The sequence below is a fragment of the Battus philenor genome, unplaced genomic scaffold (assembly GCF_028537555.1).
Source record: "Battus philenor isolate CCGP_79_NKW_IND1 unplaced genomic scaffold, ilBatPhil1.0.hap1 SCAF_17, whole genome shotgun sequence".
NCBI lineage: Eukaryota > Metazoa > Arthropoda > Insecta > Lepidoptera > Papilionidae > Battus > Battus philenor.
In genome coordinates, this window is record NW_027181679.1 from 4,468,066 (window position 1) to 4,494,012 (window position 25,947).

General features: G+C 31.7%; 1 protein-coding gene across 1 annotated transcript in view; it reads right to left on the reverse strand.

The window, feature by feature from the left end:
* The window catches only part of LOC137919753 (uncharacterized), a 134,990-nt gene that overhangs the window by 15,045 nt on the left and 93,998 nt on the right, over positions 1-25,947 (reverse strand). Inside the window, exons 3-11 of the mRNA XM_068762933.1 lie at positions 9,763-10,114; positions 7,521-7,720; positions 4,877-4,981; positions 4,118-4,200; positions 3,761-3,838; positions 3,455-3,531; positions 2,594-2,658; positions 733-910; positions 7-143 (exon numbers count right to left, since the gene is read on the reverse strand). Coding sequence (XP_068619034.1) covers positions 7-143; positions 733-910; positions 2,594-2,658; positions 3,455-3,531; positions 3,761-3,838; positions 4,118-4,200; positions 4,877-4,981; positions 7,521-7,720; positions 9,763-10,114 — 1,275 coding nt within the window. The remainder of the gene's footprint in view (positions 1-6; positions 144-732; positions 911-2,593; positions 2,659-3,454; positions 3,532-3,760; positions 3,839-4,117; positions 4,201-4,876; positions 4,982-7,520; positions 7,721-9,762; positions 10,115-25,947) is intronic.

The following is a 25,947-nucleotide window of genomic DNA, read 5'->3' on the forward strand; positions in this document are numbered from 1 at the left end:
ACATACCTAGTTGTACCGTTGAAGTTTATTTTAACACCGTCTTTGTACCAAGTGAAATTGATATCCGGAGAGCCGTAAGCCATGCAACTGAGGATAAATTCCGAGCCTTCCCAAACCTCGGGGCGTTGGTTGACTATTAGGGCCTAAAATGTATTGGATTGCATTCGATCATAACTTACTGTGCTCGTAACGAAATTGTACAGAAGCTATGGTGGTATGAAATATATTTTACACATTTAATAAAATAAAATAATTTCAAAACCGCATCTCTTAAAAGAAGATTAAAGTTATTTACGATGTAAATTAAAATAATGATATATACTTATAGTGAAATCACATTTATAATTGAAGCTGTTCTTTTATTTTTAAATTTAATTATAACACAAACTCTTTATAATCTCACGTAAATGAATTTATGGTTTAACTATTACTATAAAAGACTAAGATATTATGACCATTTACCGATAATAAACCTAATGATAGTATTTATATAATTTATAATAAAAGACATCTATAGAGGTGATCATATCTTTTTTTATTAAAATATATTGAACCGTTGAAGTTGTCCTCGTATCATAGCATGACTAAGGGAATTAGGAATTGATTTTCATATATGTAGATGTCACTCGTTTTAATAACGCTCTCAATTGACTTTTAAAATGCTATAAATACTACTAGTAAACAAATTTGTGAAGAAAACGTATATAGCTTTAAGTAACAAGGAATACAAACGTGTAGGCTTAAAGCTGGTTGCATGTCGAAGTATAGTGTGGCGGGCAATAGTCTGAGACGATCCGTGCGTGTTCGTGTGGCTGCCAGACGTGAGAACGCTGCTCTTAGTGCGCCGGCTTCTCGACGGGCGCTCCACACCCTCAACCATACGGTTCGGGCGCCATTCGATTCTACAGAGCTAAAATAAAATTAAACACAACTTTATTAATTAATTAGCCAGTATGGAACATTCATTGTGATACCTAGTCTGATAAAAACCAGAATCAAATTTCGCTCCCCTTTGATAGCATCCTTTAACTTAAAACACTGAGACTCTGCTACAAATAGCCGCAGGCTTCTAGTTTTTTATCATGATAATTTTCACACTCATGCATTCTAAAAGATCCTTTACACTGTAATAAGGATTATTCACCGCATTTGTTAACATACTTTCAATTTTATTGCACTATAATTCAAAGGCATTTCACCAGAGTTTTATGTAACATCATACACTGTTGCCTATAACATAGTTTTTTATTGATATAATTGATACTCTCCATCGTTATATAAATATGACATGTGATTTATTAAAGGAGAGTTTTGCAGTTTATCCTTTGAGTCTCCTGCTTTATTACGTTGAAAGAAGCAAAGCGATAAAGACCCTTGACAACTCCCTCTCGTCTCGCCATGAACCTATGGCACGGTACAGTGGTGTCGGTAACTTTGTATCTCAACCTCGGTCGAGAGACCTCCTTGGATTGTGGAGTCGCCAAATTCTTCGATGGATGTATGATCTCAGAGCAGTTATAGGAGTCGTCGCACAGCCTTTTTAAAGCCTTACTACGGATCGGTAATTTAGACAGATTTGGAAGTTCGTATAACTCTAAGTTCGCTTAGGCGGACGTTCCATGAATAGACGAGTCTAAGAACTCCAATAAGGGGCCTTGAGACAGCAGAAATTTAACTCAGTTACTGTTATCGGTGTATACGCGTTCCATAGATCGTACATTTCCATAGCAATAGATGCAAGTATTCGCGCAAATACCGTTAAGGTAAATCGGTATTTGTAAAACCGGTAATTAAATCATAGTTTATATGCAAAACATATAAAATTTACATATCAATCTATAAATTTTAAAATGTATGAGTTTACACTTAACTGTTAAATTTGTCGAGTACCTCATTTAAATAAAATTAAATTATAAAATAAACTACATAATTTAGTATTAATGTTGTATAGGCCGTAATAAGTAATAATTAAAAATGTATTAATGTGGTTTGCGTTTTCCGAGCTGTACAAATATGTACGTAAACATTAAAATCTCTTAACTATTGTTTATATAATAAATTCTGTCCTTGCAGTAAATGCATTTTGAAAATGCAAACATTAATTATAATATTTAAGAGCACAAAATTATTATCATAAAATATTAAAATTAAATAAATATTCCATAAAGATAAAATGGCACAAACAAGATAAGAGTAGTAGAAGGCTATGGTTCTAAATTTTAGGCTATTTTGGGTGCAAATTACGTTTTCGAAATTGAGATCAACATTATTAAAACACTATACAAGTTTTTGGATCAGATGTATACACTAGGTTCAGTGTATTCGCCTTTCTCTGAAATATCAGATGGATCGGCATCGTGGGATTATTGCATAATTTCTTACGAGTCTCCGTATTTGTTAAATGAAAAAAGTTGATTTGATAATTAAATAAAAACTTTCTCCGAACTTTTTATACGGCAATCAAAAATATACCAAATACGTAGACTTTTTATTTACGTCTTAACTTAAGAATTACTATTATAAAAACATGAAAACAAAGAATATATTAACATAAAGTAAAAAAAATATGTAAATTGTTTCCTACACCACTTACCTCACATTTAATATTTCTATTTCGTCGTCTAAAGTGATGTTCGAAGCTCTTAAATAATTTGTTACCTGAAAAAAAGGTTTATGTTAAAAGATTAAATTTTTTTTAAAAATTATTTATAATTATTAAAATATTATAATTTTGACTCAAGTAATTAATAATAAAATATTTTATTTCATTCATCGTTTTCGGTAAATATATTTTACTAAACTTTAATATATATCGGATGCAAAAGCATGAAAACTAACATTAGCATGTACAGAACTAAATAATTAAATCATTAGTCATATTTAAATTTTAAATTCGTTTTATTTTGTTTAACTTATGTTAATCGTTTTATCGTCGTCGTCGTTTCAGCACATAGACGCCCTCTGCAAAGCTTAGGCCTCCCGCAAAGTATCTATGGGGAGATACAGCATAATCTCCATGCTTGGCAGGTCGTACGCAGAAGACGCTGCTGCCCATCCTATGGAAACTTGTTTGTGAGTAGTGACAATCCTAATTAATTGATGTACAAAGTTTGAATTAAACAAGATTGTATCTCAGAAACCGAACCCGCGATCGCAAGTCTCAGACTACTACCGCTGAGCTATCACTGCTCAATTTAAAATAAAGTTTATATTTTTAATTTACAATAATTCCACATCAACGTCATTTTATCTACAGGCCGTCCACGGCTGGACATAGACCTCCGCCTTAGATTTCTGTTAGGACCGGTGGGAAGCGGCCTGCGTCAGGAACTAAAATAATTGTTTAATAAATTGGCCAAGACCAAATTTAGAAATAAAGGATTTATCAAAAATAGTAAAACTGTTACGTCAATTTAATATAATATTAAAGTGATTACAAATTGATATACATTACCTGTCGACTAATATCTTGAGTTATATTGTTACTTCCTTGGTCTACAACCTGTAATCTTGTTTCGAAACGAGCTGACGCTAAAATAAAACGTTTTTTAATGTTTTTATTTTATTAGGAAATTATACGCTATACAAAAATAATTTCACACAACTTTAATAATAGTGTACGTTAATTTATTTATTAATTTCTCTTCTTTTAAATAACAATCATTATTGACACACTGTCAGTAATCTGGAAGCGAATTTTACACAAATAGCTCTTTGTTTTATTTAAATTAATGAATGTAACTAAATAAATGTTACTTACTGGAGTCATTTTCTCTAGGATTACAGTCGCAGCCGGTTGTTTTTTGACAACCTTCAAAACACTCCTCAATACCACATTCTAAAAAGATTTCAAGTTAGTGAATAAAAAAATATTTACCCACATTTATCCACCTATTATTTTTTAAAAATGTCTTTATAGAAAATAGATTTTAATCACTATGAAAATTATATGCTTAAAAAAACTAAAATAAATGTCATATTAAATTTATGGTTATCATTAAACAGATAGCAATGTGATTTACATGTTAAGATTCCAATAAAACATAAGATATTGTATTACGCAGTTATAAAATGGATTGATTCATAAATTCTCATAAGAAATCAGGTACATACATACCTGGAGCAGCAATCTGGGATTCGCAGAGGTCGCCTGTGTAACCAGGAGCGCAAATGCAGCTCACTGCAGCTGGACCCATCTGTCTGCGTAATGTTGTATTGTGAAGTAGATTTATTTTAATACGGATACAAATATTATATATACGGAATAAAATATTATAAAACATCTAACTATAGTTGAGAAAATAGTGAATTATCGTTTCTATTAAACTTTATTACGCCTTTTGGCTAATAACATCAAAGTAAACTAGATGAAGTAAGCCCGGCAAAATGCACGAATGCTTTTTTTGTCAATTTTTGATTGATAACAACAATTAGATACTATTTTTTGGATGTATATGCACTGTAAATAATACTTAAGGCATAACACTAAATTATTGCTTGTAAGTTAATATACCAAGGTTTCTATTTCGATCGTGGAGTCTATATCAGTCAGAAAACAGTATGAAAACTCTCTATATCTTAATTTGAAAGGCAATATAGTTAAAACATGTAACAGAGATTTACTATTTTATGTAATGTAGCCAAAAGTTGCGGCAAAAATTAAAAATACTGAGTTCCACTATTTTCTAACGTTCATTGCATCTAATCAACCATCAAGAGTACGCTAGAGCGTTGTCAAAGCGTAATTACAATAATAATATTTTTATAAGGAAACAAGTATTATTTTTGTAGTTTAGTGATATATTTAGTGAAAATTATGCCGTATATTAGCTGATAAGTCAAGACTACGACAAAACGAAATAAAAGTGCAATTTACCTGCATGTTCCACCGTTTTTGCACATATTCGAAGTTTTCGGACATAGCGGACCCATTCCGCAGTCAACTCCGGAATATCCCTCGAAGCATGAGCAGAAAAACTCCCTAATAAAAAAAACACAAATATGGAAAATTTTGTGCAAACAAAATTGAAAACGGTTTTGTAAATGTAAATATATTTTGAGCCGCATGTAGGACAGTAGCAGTCACGACATCCATTTGACTTTCTAAGCAGGTAACTATACTGACTATTTCTGATTCTAAACAACAGTATTCAAATTGTTTGCAATTTTACACGAAGACGCAGTAGACAATTCAAAAATAGTTAAGAAAGTTTACAGATCTATTTGGATTCGTATCAAAGTAAACATTATATACGATATTGAAAATCAATGAAATTCATTCCTCTTTGCATAGAATTTAAAATAATTACTACATAGTATTGGCTAAACGAAGTATTCACCAGAAAACCCACATAAGTCATTGGTTAGTAATAAATAAGGATGTGTCTATATGCATCTGTCTATTGCAACATGCGGATTTATTCTTGTATAAATTCTTGTTTATTTTATAAATCTAAGGCCCAGCAACTAAGTCGGCGCATCATTTAATTTCGTTACGCCTCCTGACGCATAACGTCAACAGTTCCGACAAGATGGCTATATTAACTCTGTCCGAAGATAAAAGCAAAATTATTTATATAATGAGGCGTGTTCACAAACATTGGAAAATCAAGGATCTCCACATTTTAATTAACATTCCAATGATTTCATCCATATACATTTATGAATATCTCAAAATCTCTTGAATGAAATATTACTTTTACCAAGTTAAGATTAGCCAAGAAAGAATCTTATAAAATTCCTACCGCGAGGGGCTTAAAAGGACTTTCATAAAAACACGCATATCTTTAAACTATAATTCTTGAATGTGTAAAACTTGGCCAGAATTTTTTTGGCATTTTAAAAATAACCAAGAACGTTTTTATGAAAATCCATCCTCATGAGGTAGCATAGGTCATATTTGTATAATTCTTTAAAAAATGAACAAGAAATATTAATAAAAGTATCGACTGTTTTTTTTATTAATTCTAATTGTGTTTTTTTTACAATATTTTTTTTTCGATTTTACTAAGCGCAGCCAGTTTGGAGAGGGTTGCCGCTATTTGATACGGATCTTTCTTCTCCCAGCTGCGAAGCACGAGAGCATTTTATAATTTTTACAATTTGTCTTACGCAAAATTCTCTTATGGGTAAACACAGCCAAAATTTATACATATTAACAATAAAATTTGTAAGTTTTACTCAATTATGTATTAATTGGTACATTATTTTATTTCAAGTCGCTGCCCAAGCGCTACAGACCGTTAAATGCCTTGAGTATCGACTGTTGATCTGAATACGGATCATAAAATAAGCTATTGCCTATAAAAAATATTTTACTGAAGATACATATTTGAATGATACAACAAAATAAAAAATTCTAAATGTTGTTACACATATATGAGGAACAAAGTTTACAGTGTGTAAATGGAGTACATTATGCATAACAAAATGCTATGGTTTCAGTTGCAATATCCAGCAATATATGTCACAATGTCATTTCCTCCCTAATTGCAGCGACGTGGGTTGCAATTTACTTGCGCTACTAAATGTCTATGTCTATAGCTAAGATAACTATACTACTATATGTCTAGAATGATAATCTAGCTATTCAAATTGTAGAAAACATCGTTTTGTTGTATAATTGTACTTATAATTGTACGATATTATCCATTTCTATTATTATTGTCGTAAGACATCTATTGCTACCCACAGATTTTGCCACAGATTTCTAATAGTCTCTTAGTTGCTTGGAAGTGGCCATCCACCGTCACTCGGCAATCTTAATAAAATCTATCCATCTAGTAAATAATTATTAATTTATTTTCGTACCAAAAAAGGATATATAACAAAAACCTCTTTTTTCATATGTAATATTATGTACTCCAAAGCATAAAATATTCATTAATTCATGCCGTGTGACATCGTCTACTATATAGGCTTCGTTAAAAGTTTTCTAAGCAAAAAAACTAGAAACTTCTTAACATTAGTAAATCTTTTGTGGGAAACAATTTACGGTTTAGAAATACACTACCGTGTAATATGTACGGATGAACAAATAATAAATTTTAAATTATGTGTTAATAATGAATAAACAATTATTAAATCATAATAAAATTTAGATGTGAAATGCTAATTATTTAACAAAAATTCTTGCAGTCCGTCCAAAGGTTGTTTGTAAGTAATATTTAAATGCAAAAATACCGCTAATATGAATAATATAGAGAATTATTATTATATTTATATATATTATATTAAATTTATTACCGTTACTATATGTTAATGAAGTCATAAACTTCGTAAAATACTAAAAACAAATTCTTAATCAAAACACTCTTAAAAACGTATCTTAAACTGTAATATTCAGATGCTTTAAGGAGCTACAAACTTTGATCTTTAATTATAAATTACATTTTAATAGTATACTTACGACACACAAGTAAACATGACGTGTTTAACGTTGTATGATAATATTTGCTTAAGTAAAAAAAGTTACAGTAAAGTATTTACTTAAAATTTAAATGATTTCAAATTTAACTTACTTATAATCATGTCGAGCGTAGCAATGTCCCAATAGTCGACACTCAATAGCGCTGCAAGATGATGGACCTGGTGGATCTTGTGGCTTTTGTACCACGTACGTCACATTGAAACCGAACACCGATAGAAGACCGAGAGCGCGCAGTTGGGTTCCTTCTAACCTGTCTAAAACTAACTCCACAACTAGAACGGGGCTTTGGACCTAAAATAAAAATACAAATTATTAAAATAAGTTTTGTTTTAAATTCATTACGTTCTGTATCCCTTAACATTGAGATCCACGAAACTTTAGAAGCCATAAAGATCACTGAACATCATCATACACCAAGAATTAAGTTATAAATTTTATTATAATTACTTAATCGTTCTCTAGATGGCTTTTTAAGGTCATCAGAAGACACTCTACGAGGCCGCTTTCAAACCGGTCCAATTTACATGCTATATGGGAGGTCTATATCCAGCTATGTCTCAAATGATGATATATATTGCTTTCGATGTTTTTCTTTTTCAGATCTGGTGACTAAACAATTTTTCTTCGAGTTCGATTAATTCTAAGCATGATTGCAAGTTCAGTTTACAGATTGGAATACGATAAATTTAGTTTTGTACTCATTGTTATCCCTAGTTCTCGATTATATGAGTATAAATAAATCCAAAAAAAAATTACTTACAATCAAACCCAAATCTTAAACTTAACCTAGAATCCGACTGATATATCTTGAGCAATTATTATGAAGTCAACCTACGGCCAGTTTGGATGGATCACATAGTCGGCCTTTAGACACATGGACACTGAATTGTCATTAATATTAAAGATATTAAAGATGAGACCGCGATATTAAATATGAAACGTAAAAACTTTTATCGCTGCATAGCTATAACAGTCAATTTACTCGTAAATAATATGACAAAAATATTAGAGATAAAAAAACATGAGTTTCAAATTTTCATTTTTAATAATTTAAAAACAAGATCTAGTAAAATCTGTCAGATTTACAATTATTATAAATGTTTGTTTAACATATGAACAAATACTACTATATCACTGCGGCCGGATGTAATTGAATTGCAAAATTATTTGAAATGTTTTAAACAAATAGAGGCGTGTATTTGTAGAGTTCATGAAAACAAATTTACTAGATAATAGTACTGGCATCAACGAACAGCCGCTTGCTGAACACACAAATGAAATTGTTTATACCGCTGATTTACCACGAATATATTGTTGAAATGAATTTAATAGACTTTTTAACAACTTATGTTTAAAATAACTACCATTTTATGATATTACAAACATAAACGGATATGAATAGTTTTAAAAGTGCTTAAAAAGAATTGTGTTCGTAATGAAATTAGATCATAATATTAACAAACATAATAACTTAATAACTTATTCTAAAGATCGTGGTATCATTTCAGATTAAGGACGTCCAATGGTACAATATAAAATATATAATGAAAACGGTAGAACGCCCTGCATACAGCGTCTTCTGACAACCTTAATAGTGTTTGTCTACGTTTTTGGTAAACTAAGTGGTGGATACGAGATATTAAGGGGGACCGGAAAGTAATTCTGTCAATATAATTTATAGAAAAAACAATTGATTTATAACGCTCCGGCATTGAAATTTTATACTCTAGATGGCAAAAGGTTGTTGGTAACGATGGTGAATATATTGGTTGATTAGAAATAAAAACTTGAAAAATGTCGTCGTGTGAATTTAACTTAAGAAAGCGGCATTACTTTCCGGTCAAACATATTAAATATATTATATACGGATATATAAAAACCAAACATTAATTAATATTATAAAATTGGTATGTATGCATTCGGTAGCATATCAGAAGGGAGTACTTTCAACATCGACAACCATCAGAAGATTATTAATGACGGTACACAGTTGACTAACTATGGAGGCCATCCTTATTACTATGTAAAAATTCTTCGTGTACACTTCCACGAGAACCTAGTCTAGGCATAAACTCTGCTACTAGCTGTTTACATAGATTTAAAAAAAACATTACTTTGAATTTCGAATAGCGATTCTAAGATTTAAAAATGGACTTCTTCCCCGCCATTATTGCATGTTTTTTTAGAAATTATCGGATATTTTATTTGTAAAAGAACTTATGGCTAGACTGGGTATATTCTTAAATAGGGCACGCATAGTCTATGCCCATTAATTAAAACTAGTATGTCGTCTTTTTTGTGAAAGTGACTTCTTATTTACTATGAATTCTTACCTGCAACCACTTAATTTTTGTAATGTTTTCCTCTGTCACTGTTAAAGCTCTTCTCTCGCCGAGTTTATAAGATTGATCGTAATACATATACTCTGTGAACGTCAAACCACTAGTGGTGTATTGCTGTGTAAAATATATTGATATGGTGCCGTTGATAACATCGTGCTCGATTACCCAACGGCACTTGATCGGCACCGGGAATGGATTTGGGAAATTAGGTGTCTGTATCGTGCCCACGTGGCCTCTTAAATGTCCGCCGCATGCTTGAGGTTGCTCCCCGCTTTCTTGTGAATAAACGCAGTTCAAGGCGATTGTTATGAGTCCAATGCTTAATATATTCTGCATCATCGACCTGTAAATAAACTATTTATTGAACTGCAATAACTAATAAATAAAAATAACGATTACGCTTTAATTTTGGAAATAGTATTATTTTTTAAACACTTGGGAACATAATATGACCAAAGTTGAAATCATCACCATCATCACCAATATTTTAGCTGTAAGATATCCCCTTTACAAAGACTTTAAATATGACCGGGTAGAAGCGGCATGCAACCAACGTCTTTCGAAAACCTTAACAAGGTCGTCTGTTCTCGTCAAAACGTTATCAATGGACGTTTTATGCTGTTCTTGTCCTTCTTCAGAAAAAAACTTATATATTTTTCTTTACACATCTTAACTACCTCGTGTGTGCGGTGGTCACTTAATAATAAATAATAATAGTTAGTAATAAAATACAAACGAACCACGTAACTCAAGAATCGAAAATAAATAATAATAAATAGCGGAACTTAAAATTAGGTGGATGTTTTCTCTTCTGTTTCTGTTTATTCTAAAAAGCAAGACTAATTTAATAGACGGTTATTTTTTTAATTAACTCTGTAAACGCCGAGCGCATTTTTTAAACATTCAAAGTACTAAGAGGTTGCTCAGTTTGTACGGCATAAAACCTTCCGGCTTTTCATTCAAAGATGTAATTCATGGTGGAATGTGCGTTATTTTAAAACGAGAATCCGCAAAACGGTTTACTCGGTTCTATTAAATATGAATAGTTTAAAAGGCCTTTGATAAATTTAAGTCTTCCGCTGATAAAATGAACGTGGAATTTTTTTTATCCTTTAAAAGAATTTATTGCTGTTAATAAAAATATAAAGCTATTTCAACCACCACTGGTTATAGAGTGCTCGGAAGTGACAGATACCGCCTTAACTTGGGATTGTGGGTCAAGGCATACGCAAGACACACGATTTTTCTTCAAATGAAATTATTCCATTTCCAAAAAAAAATGTTACTTCCTTTTACGGCTGTTATACCACTTTTTGCAAACATTTTTCTTTACTCGATTTAACTATCTCGTGTGGCCATAGTAACAATGAAAGTTTTTTAATTAAAAAAAAAACACAAATTATGTCTAGTTGTCGCTACACAATTGGGCAAACTGCCAAATGTACAACGACGCCTGCAAAAAAAAGCTAACAAGTCTATGAATTTTATATAGTGTTAATATAAAACTTAATCGTTTGAAACAACGTATTCTAAAATAAATACTTAAGTATGTTTACTTTTTTCTGTGTAGATATAATTACAATTGTTTCAGACGTGGAATCCACCATATGGGTATGTGCTAGATTTCCCCTTTATATCCCCAGCGTCTTCCTATGAATTTAATAGATTCCTCTTTAACTTTATAGGTGGATGTCCTTCGCTGCGCTTGAAGGTCCTTGGTCTCAACTCCAGAACCTTGAGGTCCCACGATCCATCTCTACACGCCATGTGGCCTACCCGCTGCCAGTTCAAATTGCCAAATCACTGGACTATGTCGATTACTTAACAAGGATGTCGCAAATATTACTTATTTATCTAGCCGTTAAATACAATTTACTAGAACGATTCAACGACCTTTGGATTTTTTATTAAGCTTAAAAGGAGGAATTTCTAATTGGCCGCCCCAAGGGTTCCGAAAAAGCTTCAGTAATATATTATTAAATTACTTGAGATATGAGAGCTCCCTGGAGAGCTTAAAACGTTCGATTATTTTTTCAAGCTTCGCAGGAAATCTTCTTTATTTTGAATTTATAAAATATACCGATCGCAATGTTTTAAATTAGTTATCGGTTTCAAGTCATGTTTGTTTGAATTTTGCCTTTTATTTTTTTTTTAATTCATTTAGTAATTTTATTTTGCAATTTCTTTTCAATTGTCTAAATGTTTAATTATTCCTTATATTCTGTTCCCAACGCAAAATCACAGCATTGTTGCTAAGTTGTGTATACCAAACCGTTTACACAAGACATGTTTTGTTTATTTCCTAACGCTTTTTTGTCCATTTCTAGTTTTTAATATAACACATTGTTGAATCATAGTAGTATCACAATTGATAGAAAGTGATCACAAAGTTTTATCTGCTCATTAAAATAGTATTAGTCAATATTTTATGGTCGTTAGTATATGGTAATAATTGTAATCGTTACGTATAGCCCTATTTTACATGCCCGAGCTATAAACGAACAAAAAGTTATTGAAATACAAAAGCCTTCGTGTATATGTACCCAAGCTTTGACCTCAAGTAGAACATGTTTTATTGCCACTTAAATTTGTCCATTTTACCATATTTAAAGACATGATTCCACTTAAATGGACTTTTATAAATTAGTGCGCTCGGAAGAGATTGCAGTTGGAAACAAGAAATTCAAAAGTAAATCAAAATATGAGTTTACAATTGCAGTTTTTAATAAAAGCATGTAACAATTATTTTTTAATACAATTTAAAATCAGACATTAGATTTCCTAGCAGATTCTCGATTTATAAGATAAAATAATGAACTTTTAAATATTTTTTACTCTTCTCGGTGACGAAACAAAAAGTGATTTTCTTTTCACAACTGATATAGATTGTCATATTTCATTAGTGTAAACACATCCTTATGTTGTTATGATTACCCAATGTAGTAATTTGCTTGTTTCCTGGTAGTACACCATGTGCATAGCTACAAAGTACGCTCCACGTTCATGTATATGATATATGATTTTGCCTATATTACTAATTGCTAACGATTTAAATAGTTTCCAAATGCTTAATAGCATTGCGATTATCATAAGAACGAACAAAAAATAATAGATTTTATATTAAAGCTACAATGATTAATTGAACTGATAGTGGTTGATGGCTAGAGTTTGCAAGTCACTCAAGATATTTATAGAAACCGCAGAAAAAACGAGTAACGAATTATGTTAACTCCGGATAATGCTGCGATTCTTGACATCGACGCGTAACCAATTTGCTTGAACCACGCTTAATTTTTCATGCAGAAAAAAACGTATTTAAAATGAAAGTTCAAGACCTTTTCACGGAAGAATTTACTCACCTTCATTCTAATTATACACTTTATGTATATGTATATTTGTTGTTTATGGATTTAGAGTGATCGGCTCTGACAAATGTCCGCAAAAACTTTTACTTTTATTGCCTTTATTTCCAATATAAAACAGGTTTGTAAAAAAAAAAACAATTTATAACTTGGGGCTGTACAGTGTGAAGGGACAGATAGTAAACAAAAATTAATTTTCATATAGTAATCCGAATTCAGGAAATATATTTGTTACGGTGTTATCGTTACTTTTTATTTCTGAAACCAATGACTTTTGGATAGGATTTACTAAATATTAAGAGAGCTAGGATATATATTTACCTATAACTATCTACCCTACATATTTTTTCAATTATTTTATATCATATTTACACATCGGTCTATTTGTTACCTCTGCATCACTCCAAGTTGACTTGTAAAATTACCCATAACGCATTAAATCCACGAGCGCATATTGTATAAAAAGAGTAATAAAACTATCCTGATAAAAGATGAAGCAATTTTTACTTGATAAATTAACAAACTTAAACAGACTTGATACTAATTAATTACAATCATTTACTCATTCTCAATATAATTCAAATACCATAATGTATTTATAGAAAACATAGTAAAGCTTTATTGAAGAACCGGAGTAACAGATGAATTCCTTTAAATTCATATATAACAATTTGTGAAAAAGTCAATTTAACTATTTTAGATTTTAATAGCTCTGTATTACTATTATTATTATCTATATTCCCATTATAGCATTACATTTTTGACTAATATGAAAGATTTTAGTGAATTCTCTATTCTTTATTAAGATAAATATTTATAGTTACCACATCTTAGACGTAGCCTATTTTTGATTTTGATAACACACTTGTATTGGTGACGATGGCATTGGTACTTTTTTCCTTGACCCCACTTCACCACCCTTTTCTAAGGCGCAGTACAACAGTTTCAGTAGCAATACAACAAGACTAATATATTCATGACAACTTTATAAGACATTAAAAGATGCGATTTGTTCTGATTATTTATTGCTACATGTATTTTTGATATGTACACATGATTATAATGATTTACTTGCAAACAACTAAAGACTGAAATCGGTAATAAATAATAATGACATTTAATTTCGTGCAAATATATAAAAAACGAGAACCGAATATCACGAGTCATTTGAGATTCGTGCTTATGATGAATCGAGACGTCAAGAAACTAAACGCCCGTCTCATTGTAAAATATCGTTTGCTACAGATATTTGTTGCTCAACCAAGCGTGTGAGTCGACTTCGTTTAAAAGACGATTTGACGCTAAATTAAACCATGGTATTACTTTTAACGGTGACATTTTTTTAGGAATTAACAAAGGAGTGTCGTACCACCAGAGTTACCTATTGGCGACGATGAATTTTTTTGAATTAATCTTATAAAAGTGTACATTTATGCTCCAAAAATAATATTCTAGTCTGCTCAGCAGATTGTCAAGTTCAAGTGTTAATGGGCAAGCCAAACAGCATACAAAATAAGTGGCTACTTAGATCTTAGCCCCACTGTCCTTCTGTTCTCTTAGCACAGCATAAGAAGTTCATCAACAAGGTGAATAGACTAGATATTGCTAAGGTCGTCTGAAAACGCCGGACGTATGCTGCATCCAACCTGGTCTATAAGGGAACATATCTATGAATGAAGCTGCGTCTAGCTGTGAACTTCCTATTAAAACCATAATGATACAGAAGACAAAAATGTTCACTATTAAAAGTTATAACTCTTACCCGGATTCACCGTGTTCCAGTTACACAGTACACCTGGAACAATTACTGGGGTCAATTTTCGTTGTAACTTTCTTGTATTATATACAAATACGATGTATTCTACAAAAGTTCTACGAAAGATGAAGGCACTTTTACTCGTGTTTCAATTATAGTTTATTAACGATACTAATTAGTTGCTCACACAGTTTGGGCACAATATTTGACCAATTAGATGATCGTAAATTAGAAAGACAGGTCCATACTTTCTAAGGGGATTATTTGGTGTAAGGAAAGAAACCTTCTGCCCTGCTTTTCAGGATATCCGTTTCAGGAGGTGATATTTCCATCAACAAAAACCTCCTCGGAAACCGCCTTATGGGCAGGTTGAGGACACTGGTAATAACATCCCTCTAGCATTATACTATTTTAAATAGCCTCTCAAGGGCTTTTTTATTCTTATTTGTATCGCTAGTGTTTTTTTTTTGCAATATTTTTTTTCGCTCTTACTAAACGCAGACAACTGGGAGAAGGTTGTTGCTATTTGATACTGATATTTCTTCTCCCAGTTGTGAGGCACGACAGCGTTTTATAATTATTTACAATTTTTCTTACACAATTTTTTGTTATGGGTAAATACAGCAACAATTTATACATATTAACAAGACAATATGGAAGTTTTACTCAATTATATATAAGTTGGTACACTATTTTATTTCAAGTCTGTGCCCAAGCGCTACAGATCGTTAAATGCATTGAGGTTTAGAACAATGTGCCGGGCCAACTCATCAACAGATTATTATAATTTAGTTAATTTTTTTTTTTGAGAAGATCCGGTAAGTTGAACGGAGGTATATTAAGGTTTTCACATAAGATCACGTGGTTACGTCTTTTGGATTCGAACCGAGAGCAGCGTCTGAGTAAGTGATGAAAAGTCTGTACTGTGACGCCGCCACATGGGCAAGTCTCGTTATCGATTATTTTAAAACAGTGCAGGTACTGCTTGCAGTACCCGTGCCCGCTTAGTAGTTGTGTGAGATGGGAAGATGTCTTGACGAGTTTTCGCAGTTTGTTTATGTCGGAGAGTTTCGAAAGGAATCCTATGGTATGTCAACCCTGAGCCGAGCTCTCGTATCGAGCCTGCCAAATTCGGCTGTGTTCAGCGCGGATTGCGCTTTTCACGAAACTCAATGGGAAGTAAACATAAGCCGCCGTAGAGTGCATTGCAGCAGCGCTCTTTGCTGCCAAGTCGGCTGCCTCGTTACCGACAATGCTTGTGTGGCTTTTGACCCAAGTAAAGTGTAATGTAGGTGACGCGCGTGCGTGTATCAGAATGTGAATTTGTGTGACGATGGGGTGGGTGTTGCTCCTATTCTGTAAGTGCGGCAATGGTCGATTGTGAGTCCGTGTGAGTAATTGTGTATGTGTTCGGGTGTGTTGAATTGGCCCACGAGCAGGCTTTCAAAATGGCGAAGAGCTCGGCTTGAAAGACCGAACAAAACGAGTGAAGTCTGTAATTTTTGGAAGCGGTGTGGCAGCCTTCCGGGAAAGCAACGAATGCCTCTCCCACGAAGGAGTCCTCCAACTTGCTTCCATCAGTGGATAGGGTGAAGTGTAATTACGATCTCTAGAAGGGGAAGTACAGAAATGGATACTCTGGTAGCGAGGTGCAATCATTTGTGTGGTGGTGTAGGGCGTTCTAGACCTGTATCACAAGGTAAAAGATGAGAGACGCCGGTAAGCTTTGTGAGTTCCAGTGCCTACACCTCCCGGACTTTAAGATTAAGAGGGGTGAGTTCTGCGAGTGCTAGAGATGCTGTGTTGGATATGGTCTTGAATGCACTTGTGATCCTGATGGCTATGCGTTGAAAGAAACTAGTCGGAGGTTAAGGGTCCCACTATTAATACCCGCGACCTCATAGTTCTCTTTCAGGGTTGGGGAACAAAAACTGGTAGGGCTTCACGATGCAGGATTTCACAATGCGGAAACGTCTCCGAGCGGGATCTGTCCTCTATTGATCCCTTTCGGCTGCCTCCATTTGGACTATAGTGGCTGATGGTCTTACTTTTATTTATCAATGTGAATATGGCTTTATATTTATCTATAGTTGTTAAATATAATATATAAGTAACGAATCTACTAATACATTGAAAACTATAATTAAGTTTTCTTAATTACTTTCATTTTTTATTCTGTATAAAAAGACACTGTACCATGCTTTAGAATCTCATATAACATTGTTATAAATCTATGACGGACAGCTTCGCTATAAAATACGCTCGAATCATATAACCAGTTTAACGAACGAAGCGCATCGGACAATGATCTTGCGCACTGCAAGAGGCGCATGAGGTGCAGAGTCCAAGGACGGGCACAAATATTAATCATCTCTTCCTGTGATAAATGCGTTTAATTTTTACATTCTTGTTTACATTTTTCGCCCAGAATTAAAAACACAAAATGTTTTGTTTTTAATGGTAGCGCGTTATTTCCATTAGGATAAAGATATATGCATATGCCTCGTAAGAGACACTATAGAACTTGACCGAGAAATGTCTTGCACATCGAGGACACAAATTTAGTATAGTCCGTAAGACTGTGATTAAAAAGTAAAATTAATCTGTTTAAAAATGTGAATTCTTTATTTATTATTCCACGTAAATTTCATCCCCAACATTGTAAAACCAGTACGATAAAACGCAGTTTTACTAACGATTTTTCCAGTCTTCGAAACAATCGGAATAGGTTTTTTCCGGCCTTTAGTACCTTCTTCGATTCGGTTTATATCTCCTCAGTAGTCTCAAAACTGCTTCCCTGTATTGGTCTTTAAAGTTTTCCGAACAGCCAAAAGTCGCACGGAGCCAAATCAGGTCCAATCAGCGATTGCGGTATAAGTCGAGTTTTTTGGAAAAAAAAGTCACAAACAACCAATGCAGTATAATATCGATCAATCGAGACTTGACGCCGTTGAGATATAAAACATCCTTCAAAATGTTTTGGGCTGAGCTAAATGATATTCCAACACTAGCAGCAAGATCTCTAATTGTCACTCGACGATTTTCAAGCACCATTTCTTTGGCCCTCGTCGGTTATAAATTAAAACTTACTTACTTTTGATACCGTATATATGATACGTAGTCAATTTATTTCTATATAGGGTACACTCAATAGGATACAGAAAATAAATGAAAATAGTATGCATCCCTAACCATGTATACACAACGTGATAGAGAAAAAACAAAATATTGTGAGTATATTATTTTATACATCATAATATTTTACAAGAAAAAATAATTCAAATTTGAGATGATTAGTTTTGGAAAGGCAACAAAATTAGGGTTAAATATATCGATTTTATTTATAATAATTACAAATAACAAGTTCTTAAGGTTAAGCACAGTATTTTGCAGCACGGTTTTAATTTTAAGTGTAAGTATTCTGTGATGAGTAAAAATGTTCTTGTTGTTGACGAATAACAATACTAGGTGATTTATTAGTAATTAAAATGTAAGAAAGTTAAAAAAATACTTTAAAATTACTCCTTAATAATTTTCATTAGAACATATATACCATCCATCAACTAAGGATCGTTTTCAATGATGACGTAACCAAAGGTTTCATAATATTCAGGAGAGCTCAATTTAATAGAAACTAGGCTTTAATCGAGCTTCCTACTAATAGTATCTTTCAACTTAAAGTTACGAAGGTTCCTAATCATCCCTTTTTTGAGAGTAAACTCTGAGAGATTTTTTTTAAATCATTTACACAAGATTTTTAAAACAGTCGTAAGTAGTTCATTTCAAAACTTTATTATCATTTAAAAACATCTTCGCAATGATGTATTGTTAGTTTATTATTTTTGTTCAATAAACAATTTTAAATTTATAACATGATAATCCAGATATATTACAAAAGAGTATATTGTAAAACTAAACAATATTTCCCGCAAAAGAGTCACTAAAGTTATAACGTTTAAAGATAGCTATAACAAGCTAAATAAAAAGTTTACAACACTTTGTCGTTTCAGTCAATAAACGCTCACCTCCAGACATAGGCCTCCAACAAAGATATCTATGGAGGGTATACCATAATCGCCACGCTTGACAGGCTATTGCATTATGGTATTATAGTTTGTAGCGGACGCTTCACCCTATCCTCTGGAAACTTGTTTGTGAACAATGCTAATTAATGGACAAAACGTGAATTACATAAATTATATATTTGTAATCGAACCCGAGTCCTACGAACAAATTTTTGGATTTCCACTACTCACAAACAAACTAGTTAGTAAGTAGTGGCAATCATATATAATTAATGTACAAAGGGTGAATTATATAAGATTGTGTCCCGGGTGTCGAACCCATTACAAACGATCACAAGTTTCGGTACTGTACCGCTGGACTACCACTGATCTTTGTTTGCCTTGTTTGTAGATTGCTACCTGTAATCAGGATTCTAATATTTTTTATTTATTTACGTAATAGCAGTCCTTTCTTAATTATTAATTTAAATATATTTATAGAAAATATTTACTTTATTGACCGAATTATTTTTTTAGAGACAGTTTTCCGTGTTTAACAAAAAATCAATGATGGTTATATGCTTTATAAATAGTAACGAAAAGTTGCTTTTTTAATGCTTTAATGCTAATTCAACATTTTCGATTTGTTGATCTTGCTATTCCGCGTCATATTTTTTTTTAACGGAACAATTTTATCGCGACCTCGTTACACTCGTGACCTTAACGTCAACACACCTCCACTACTACGCAATAAAACGAGTTTGTGCGGTGTTTTCTGATTTACGATTGTTGAGTTATGCATTCGCATATAAACCCCTCGTAATTTACGTAATTTTCTTCAAAATTTATTCGCACATTGCTAGAAACTAACAACGTCATTATCACATCAATATATCATTGACAGAACAAACAAAACAGTCGGATTATTAAAAATAAATTCAGGTTTACATGCGATATCGAAACAGTTTGTGAGAAGATCCAAGGTCATCGATAGGGCTCAAATGGCAGAGTTTTTTTTTTGGCTATAGTTTTTTGGGACTTCTCGTACTTCCTGTGTCTTGGGTACGCGGGGACTTTAATGAAAGCATTAGGAAAAAAATGAGAACGCAAAGATCATGATAAATATATATATAAATGCTTTCATTTATCACCTAACTTTCGTTGCCATCAGAATACTTTAAGTTTACATTTTGTTCTGTTGTGGTTTATATTTATTCCTTTCTTTGTTTTATTCTTACATTTATTTACCTTTTTACATCATTTGTAACTTTCCTACACTTTTAACACTACATTTATCAGAGGCATAAGTATTTATTTTGACTAATCTTAAACACCTTTAAGAGGCAGGGGTCGACGCATATCGCTCGTGAAACTGGTGGCCATTGGGGCTGAAAGTCCGCGATCACGAGTTGGGGGAGGCGGCGGTACCCCTACTGGGTAGACTGACGACGTAGTCCAGGTTGCCGGAAGCCACTGAATGCGGGCAGTGCAAAACCGATAATGATGGCGATCTTTGCGAGAGCCCTATGCTTTTCAGTAGGCGTCAATCAGCTGACGGGATTATAATGATATTATTCACAAGGTTTTACTTTCTAACACGTATTGACGAAAAACCGTGACTGTCCTACTTCATTAGAATATAAACAAATTCAGTTAACCAGATTATTTGATACGGTAAAAAACTAATAACAACTCTGATATGATAACGATGACAGGTTTTCTTGTCTACACACAATTATCTCGTAAAAATCAAATAAATCTTTCCATACTCGCATTTTTATTTAACGTGCCAAAGTATTTTTTTATTTAATATATATTTGTTATTATTAGTATTTAATATAAATGATTTGTTCTATTCGTTTAGATTTTCTCACTGGAAATCGCAATCACTCCATCTAACCACGGCCTAAAAACATATGAAACGAAAATAGAATTGCTGAATAGTGACAACAAAGTAGGACGATTGTATCTGTGACACAGATTACAATTTACATTGTATAAACAACAATACAATTGTCAATGTCATAGTTTCATTCAAATATATATATGCTGAATATTTATTTTCGATTTGTACTCAACGAGGGTAAACGTGAATCGATAAATGTATTTATCCTTTTGTTTTGACAAATCTTACATCGCGATACATACAATTCTTTTATTTTCACATACCATTTAATATTTCTAACGTAGCTCATTTTTCACCAATATTTATTTGATTTGATATAATATTATATTAAGAAGTAACAACAAGCCTCTATTAGGTAATAACGGAAAATTGGAACCCGGCAATAAAATGAATATTTTAACATAAAGAGCAACTGTCAAGTTTCTCGGCGCTATTTGCATTCCAAGCGGTAGAGTATTCGCCGTGCGAAAATCACTTTATCCAAAGTTCAACTTAGGTAAATTAATTTCTATATTATTGCGAAAAGTATTTTTGATATTAAATCGTATTCTATGAATTTACAGTACCTGAAAACCTGTAAATAAATTAATATAATATAATTTGACAATTTTTAATTTTTAACAAAAAAAATTAGGAAAGAATTTTGAAGAGATGTTTTTAATTTAAAATATTGACCATCAGCTTCTACACATTTCGTGCTTTTGGGTAATTTATGAATACCATGTCAGAAGATACACTATCTCTTGCGACAAACTATACGTAGAGCCACTTTACTACTTCTATCGTTTAATTTAAGAAGAACGAAATGGCATTTGATTCAAATTAATAGGCTTTGTACTTTTAGCTAATGTTATCTTTTAATTAAACATCTGGACGAAACAATTCAATCCTAAGCAAGATTTGTTTTGATATTCAAAATACTTCGCACTGTCATCTTCAAGCTCTTTGAATCAGATAACCGGAAACTTATGTTAAATGTAATGATTTTTTACACAGCGTGGCAGCATAAATAGACATCCCGGTAGGTGTCCTGCGGAGAGCACTGACAGAAATAGTAAACTTTTAATTATTTAAAGTTTTGTATCCTATAGATCTTATTCTAATATAAACAACTTTGGTTACAAATTAATTTCATTTTATTTATTCATTATGATGACGAACCTTCATCCAATATTTTTCTTCGCATTATTTCCTGGTTTTTCTTCATAAAAAACTGTCCAGTGCCATAATATAAAAATTAAATTTTTCCAGCCACTTTCGTTATTTAAGCTTATCTATTATTTATATAAAAAATCGACGTATATTATGGAATAATGCTTAGCAAAGCCTATTCGAAAGAATCGATATTTGTATCATTGTGTTAGAATAAGATTTTTAACATATGCCAAAAAGTATAAAACGACATAAATACATATGTATTATTTATAGCTTTATAAAAATAACAACTAAACAATGTCCATAAATGTGTAACTAAAATATTATTATTTTTCCGAACACATACAATTAAAACCGAAAAAATAAATGTTAAAAATATTGTAACAACTTGGTTCAAATACGAAATACTAACATTTCCTTGGGACAGAGATAAAAAAATATTCAACTGGCAAGAAACTTCCTTGAACATTTTTTTTTTTAATTCTTCCAATATTGATGTCGCACGTCTTGAACACCAGTAAAGTATTCCGTACAGTCTGTACGGAAGAAAAAGAAACGACATAAAACATATCGTTTCTCTAAGCATACAATAGTATACATTTTAGGATCTTTCGTCATGTGATCGAATGAATAAATTATTTAAATTTGATAAAAGTAATAAAGCAAGAATTTTATTCAATATTCCTATAACATTTTTGTAATTTATACTTTGTAATGTAATTGTAATTCACGCGCTGATAATTTTTTCATGGTTAATTAAAGACGATGTTTTATTAAACCTCATTAAAAGTCATTTCTCGCGGTGTGCAAGCGGCCTTATTTCTTTATCTGTCAATATTATGGGGACCGGAAAGTAATGTCGTTTTTTTCGACGTATTTTACTGAAAAATCATTTGATTTTTACTGCTCCAGCTTTGAAAATTTGTATAATTTTTTTTTTGAAAAAAAAAAAACAGCGAGAACTTATTCAAGGTCCTAATAGAAGAAAGTTAATGACAAAGGTGAATATATTGCTGATTAGTTATAAAAGCTTGTTCAAAATGTTGTCTTGTTATTTTAACTTAAGAGAGCGTCATTACTTTCCGGTCCCCTTAAAATTTGATTAAAATAAATGTTGGCATTTTAAAAATTTTACATGTTAAGAGTGTGTATAATACTTAAGACTTTCTTATATTCTTGTCCCCTAATTCTATTCGTAATATAGTATTTGTAAAGGCAGTTAATAATTGCAAATGCAACATTAAAGTGAAAATATGTAATCACAAACAATACGTGTAATAAAAGAATACTTTTCCATGGATCTTTGGTTAATACTGTTGACAGTTTAAAAATATATTTTATGAAATACATTATTTATATACTCTGTGCTTTCGCTCCCTTTTTCCTAGGTTTCTCGGATGGACGGGTAAATAAACCAGATTTAGGATTGATGGTTTAATGGTGCAAAGCCCTCAACTACCCTACAGAAGATAACATCCACTCGCCATTTTCCGCTACACTATCGACTGTGTTTACTACACGGACAACGGTTAGGATGCGACAGACAGATTTATCTTAAAGGCAACGTTCGCTTGTCCTGATTGTGAAATTGAGTAAAATCTCAAGTTAGCCGTAGAATAATTATTTTTTAAAAATACTAATAAGTTAGTAATTATTAGTATTTTCTTAATAATTATTTTAATAATAAATAATTCACTATAGTTAGTGGAATGGAAACGTCCTTAGTTATATATAAATGAAGATTAAAGAGCTCGTGGAGCACCGTTGACGACACATTACGAAAAAAACAGCTTTATATGACTGCGGAGAATAATAAGTGTATTAACCAAAAATAAGATGATAAATATATTATATTTACATTCAGTTCTATGTAAAGAGTAATAATAAACCGTATTTAAGAAGTACACCCTATTATAGATAAATTAAGTACTAAAAATACGTTTAGGTTATATTGTAAATGTGCTATATTCGATTATTATTGTCCTTGTTAGCCTTTCTGGATTTTACAGCTTCGTTCCGAATCCGCGAGGTAATAAATGAAAAAAACCCATGTCAAATATGACGCCTAAAGTATTGTACATGATATAAATAATCTATACCTACCCTATCAACTCCTATATTTTAATTAATTTCATATTTTAAGATAAGAATTTCATTTAAAATTAATAGATGTACAAAATATTTATTCCAATTTATTTATTACATTACTTAATTGTTACATAGTTCACAATTAACTTTACAATTACATTACAGATGTACAAATGGCAGTCTTGTGCCATTTAATGATTTTTTACAGACAATCTTTATTTATTTATTTAAACAGTTCTAATACGATATATTAATAAAGGCTTCATGTTGAAATCATTTTTTACCGGTTTATCGTTGGGGCGGTGCAGTGCTAAACTAAAGAAAGTAGGTGGAATAAGTTGTATAATATAAATATATTAATGACAATTACCAAATATAATGGTATATGAATATAATATAAACCAATTAAAATTATATGTATAATAATATGTATATGTTTGCACTCCTATGTATACTTTTTTCTATTTTCTTTTTTTAAACCCGACAGGGTTTTTATCGTATCCGTCATCTAGTTGGATTAAAAAATATCTGTATTTTAAAAAATAATTATGATGTACAGTGAATAATAAAACAATTAAACAATACACAAGGATTAAATAAATTCAACTTCATAAGGAAAATCTCTAAAACAAACTTTGTAACCATCATATTTCAAATACCGAACATTTAAACTTAGCATAAAAAATTGAGATTTTGTCACGTTTGTTATTTTGACTCTTGACACGCTCCGAGTATGTTTTATTTTTGTGGCCCCTCTGTAAGCTCTAAAGGCACGTTTATTAATTTAAAAGCTCGAGGTGCACCAATGAACAGTAAACAAGTATGACGCATCGCAGCCATTGCCCTTTTTACTTATGGTAAATGAACAACGTAAAACGAGTGTGATATGTCTCAGCCTTCTGAGAATACAATGCAGTATTGTTTCAAGCTATACCGTAGGATTTTAAGTATATTATTATTTTTAAAGCAACAAAAGTAATGTACAATTTTTTTATTACATTTACACATTTGAACACCTTAGTTTGAGTGGCAAAAAATGCCTATAAATAAACATAAATGCCTACAAAGTGCTCAAATAAAATTTGCGTATTCGTTTGAAAGGAGTCGTCTAAATTATATGAGAACATAGTCGTGTAATTCACTATAAAAATGATTAACCTTTATCTTATCTTTACAACAATTTTAAATCAATGGTAAACAACAATGATAAATGGTGCGAAAATACATTTGCTTTAATAAGTAAATTAAATACAAGAATTTGTATTTCGTATGAACTAAATTTGACATTTTAATCATTATTAATAAACCTTTATCAATGCTATCTCATGTTAAATGACTATTTAAATGCTTATCCATGCCCACGTTAGCTAAATAAAATATCAGGCAATACATAGTAATAAAAAAGAAACTAACTCATGAAAACAATTCCATGTCGACAAAATAAAATATAAATAGGGCTAATTTTAAAAATAAATGGACATTTGACAATTAATAATTAATAAGGAAGTACTTCGTGTTCTTCGCAGCGATAAGAAAAAAATGCTGATAAAAATAAACGCTGTTAACGTAACACGAGCGTTCAGTATGCAAATATTATGAAAACAAGTGATTTATCGCGCGAAAGATCCGAGTTTAGGTCCAGTAAGCGAGTTTTATCTTTCCGGCACTCGGCACTTTACCTCCAATTTGCATAAAGGCTAAACTAATAAAACTTTTCCAACTCATTGTACAAATTGTATACAAATTTTCATACGGAATGCTCATCTTTACAAACTATTTTGTCGAAAATATTCGAGGAAAGACAATTGAGAGCATACATGTACCTTTTTTTTAAATGGATAATCAAAATTATTATAATATGCAAAATCATAATTAAATACAAAAGACTTTATTGGCAATATAATT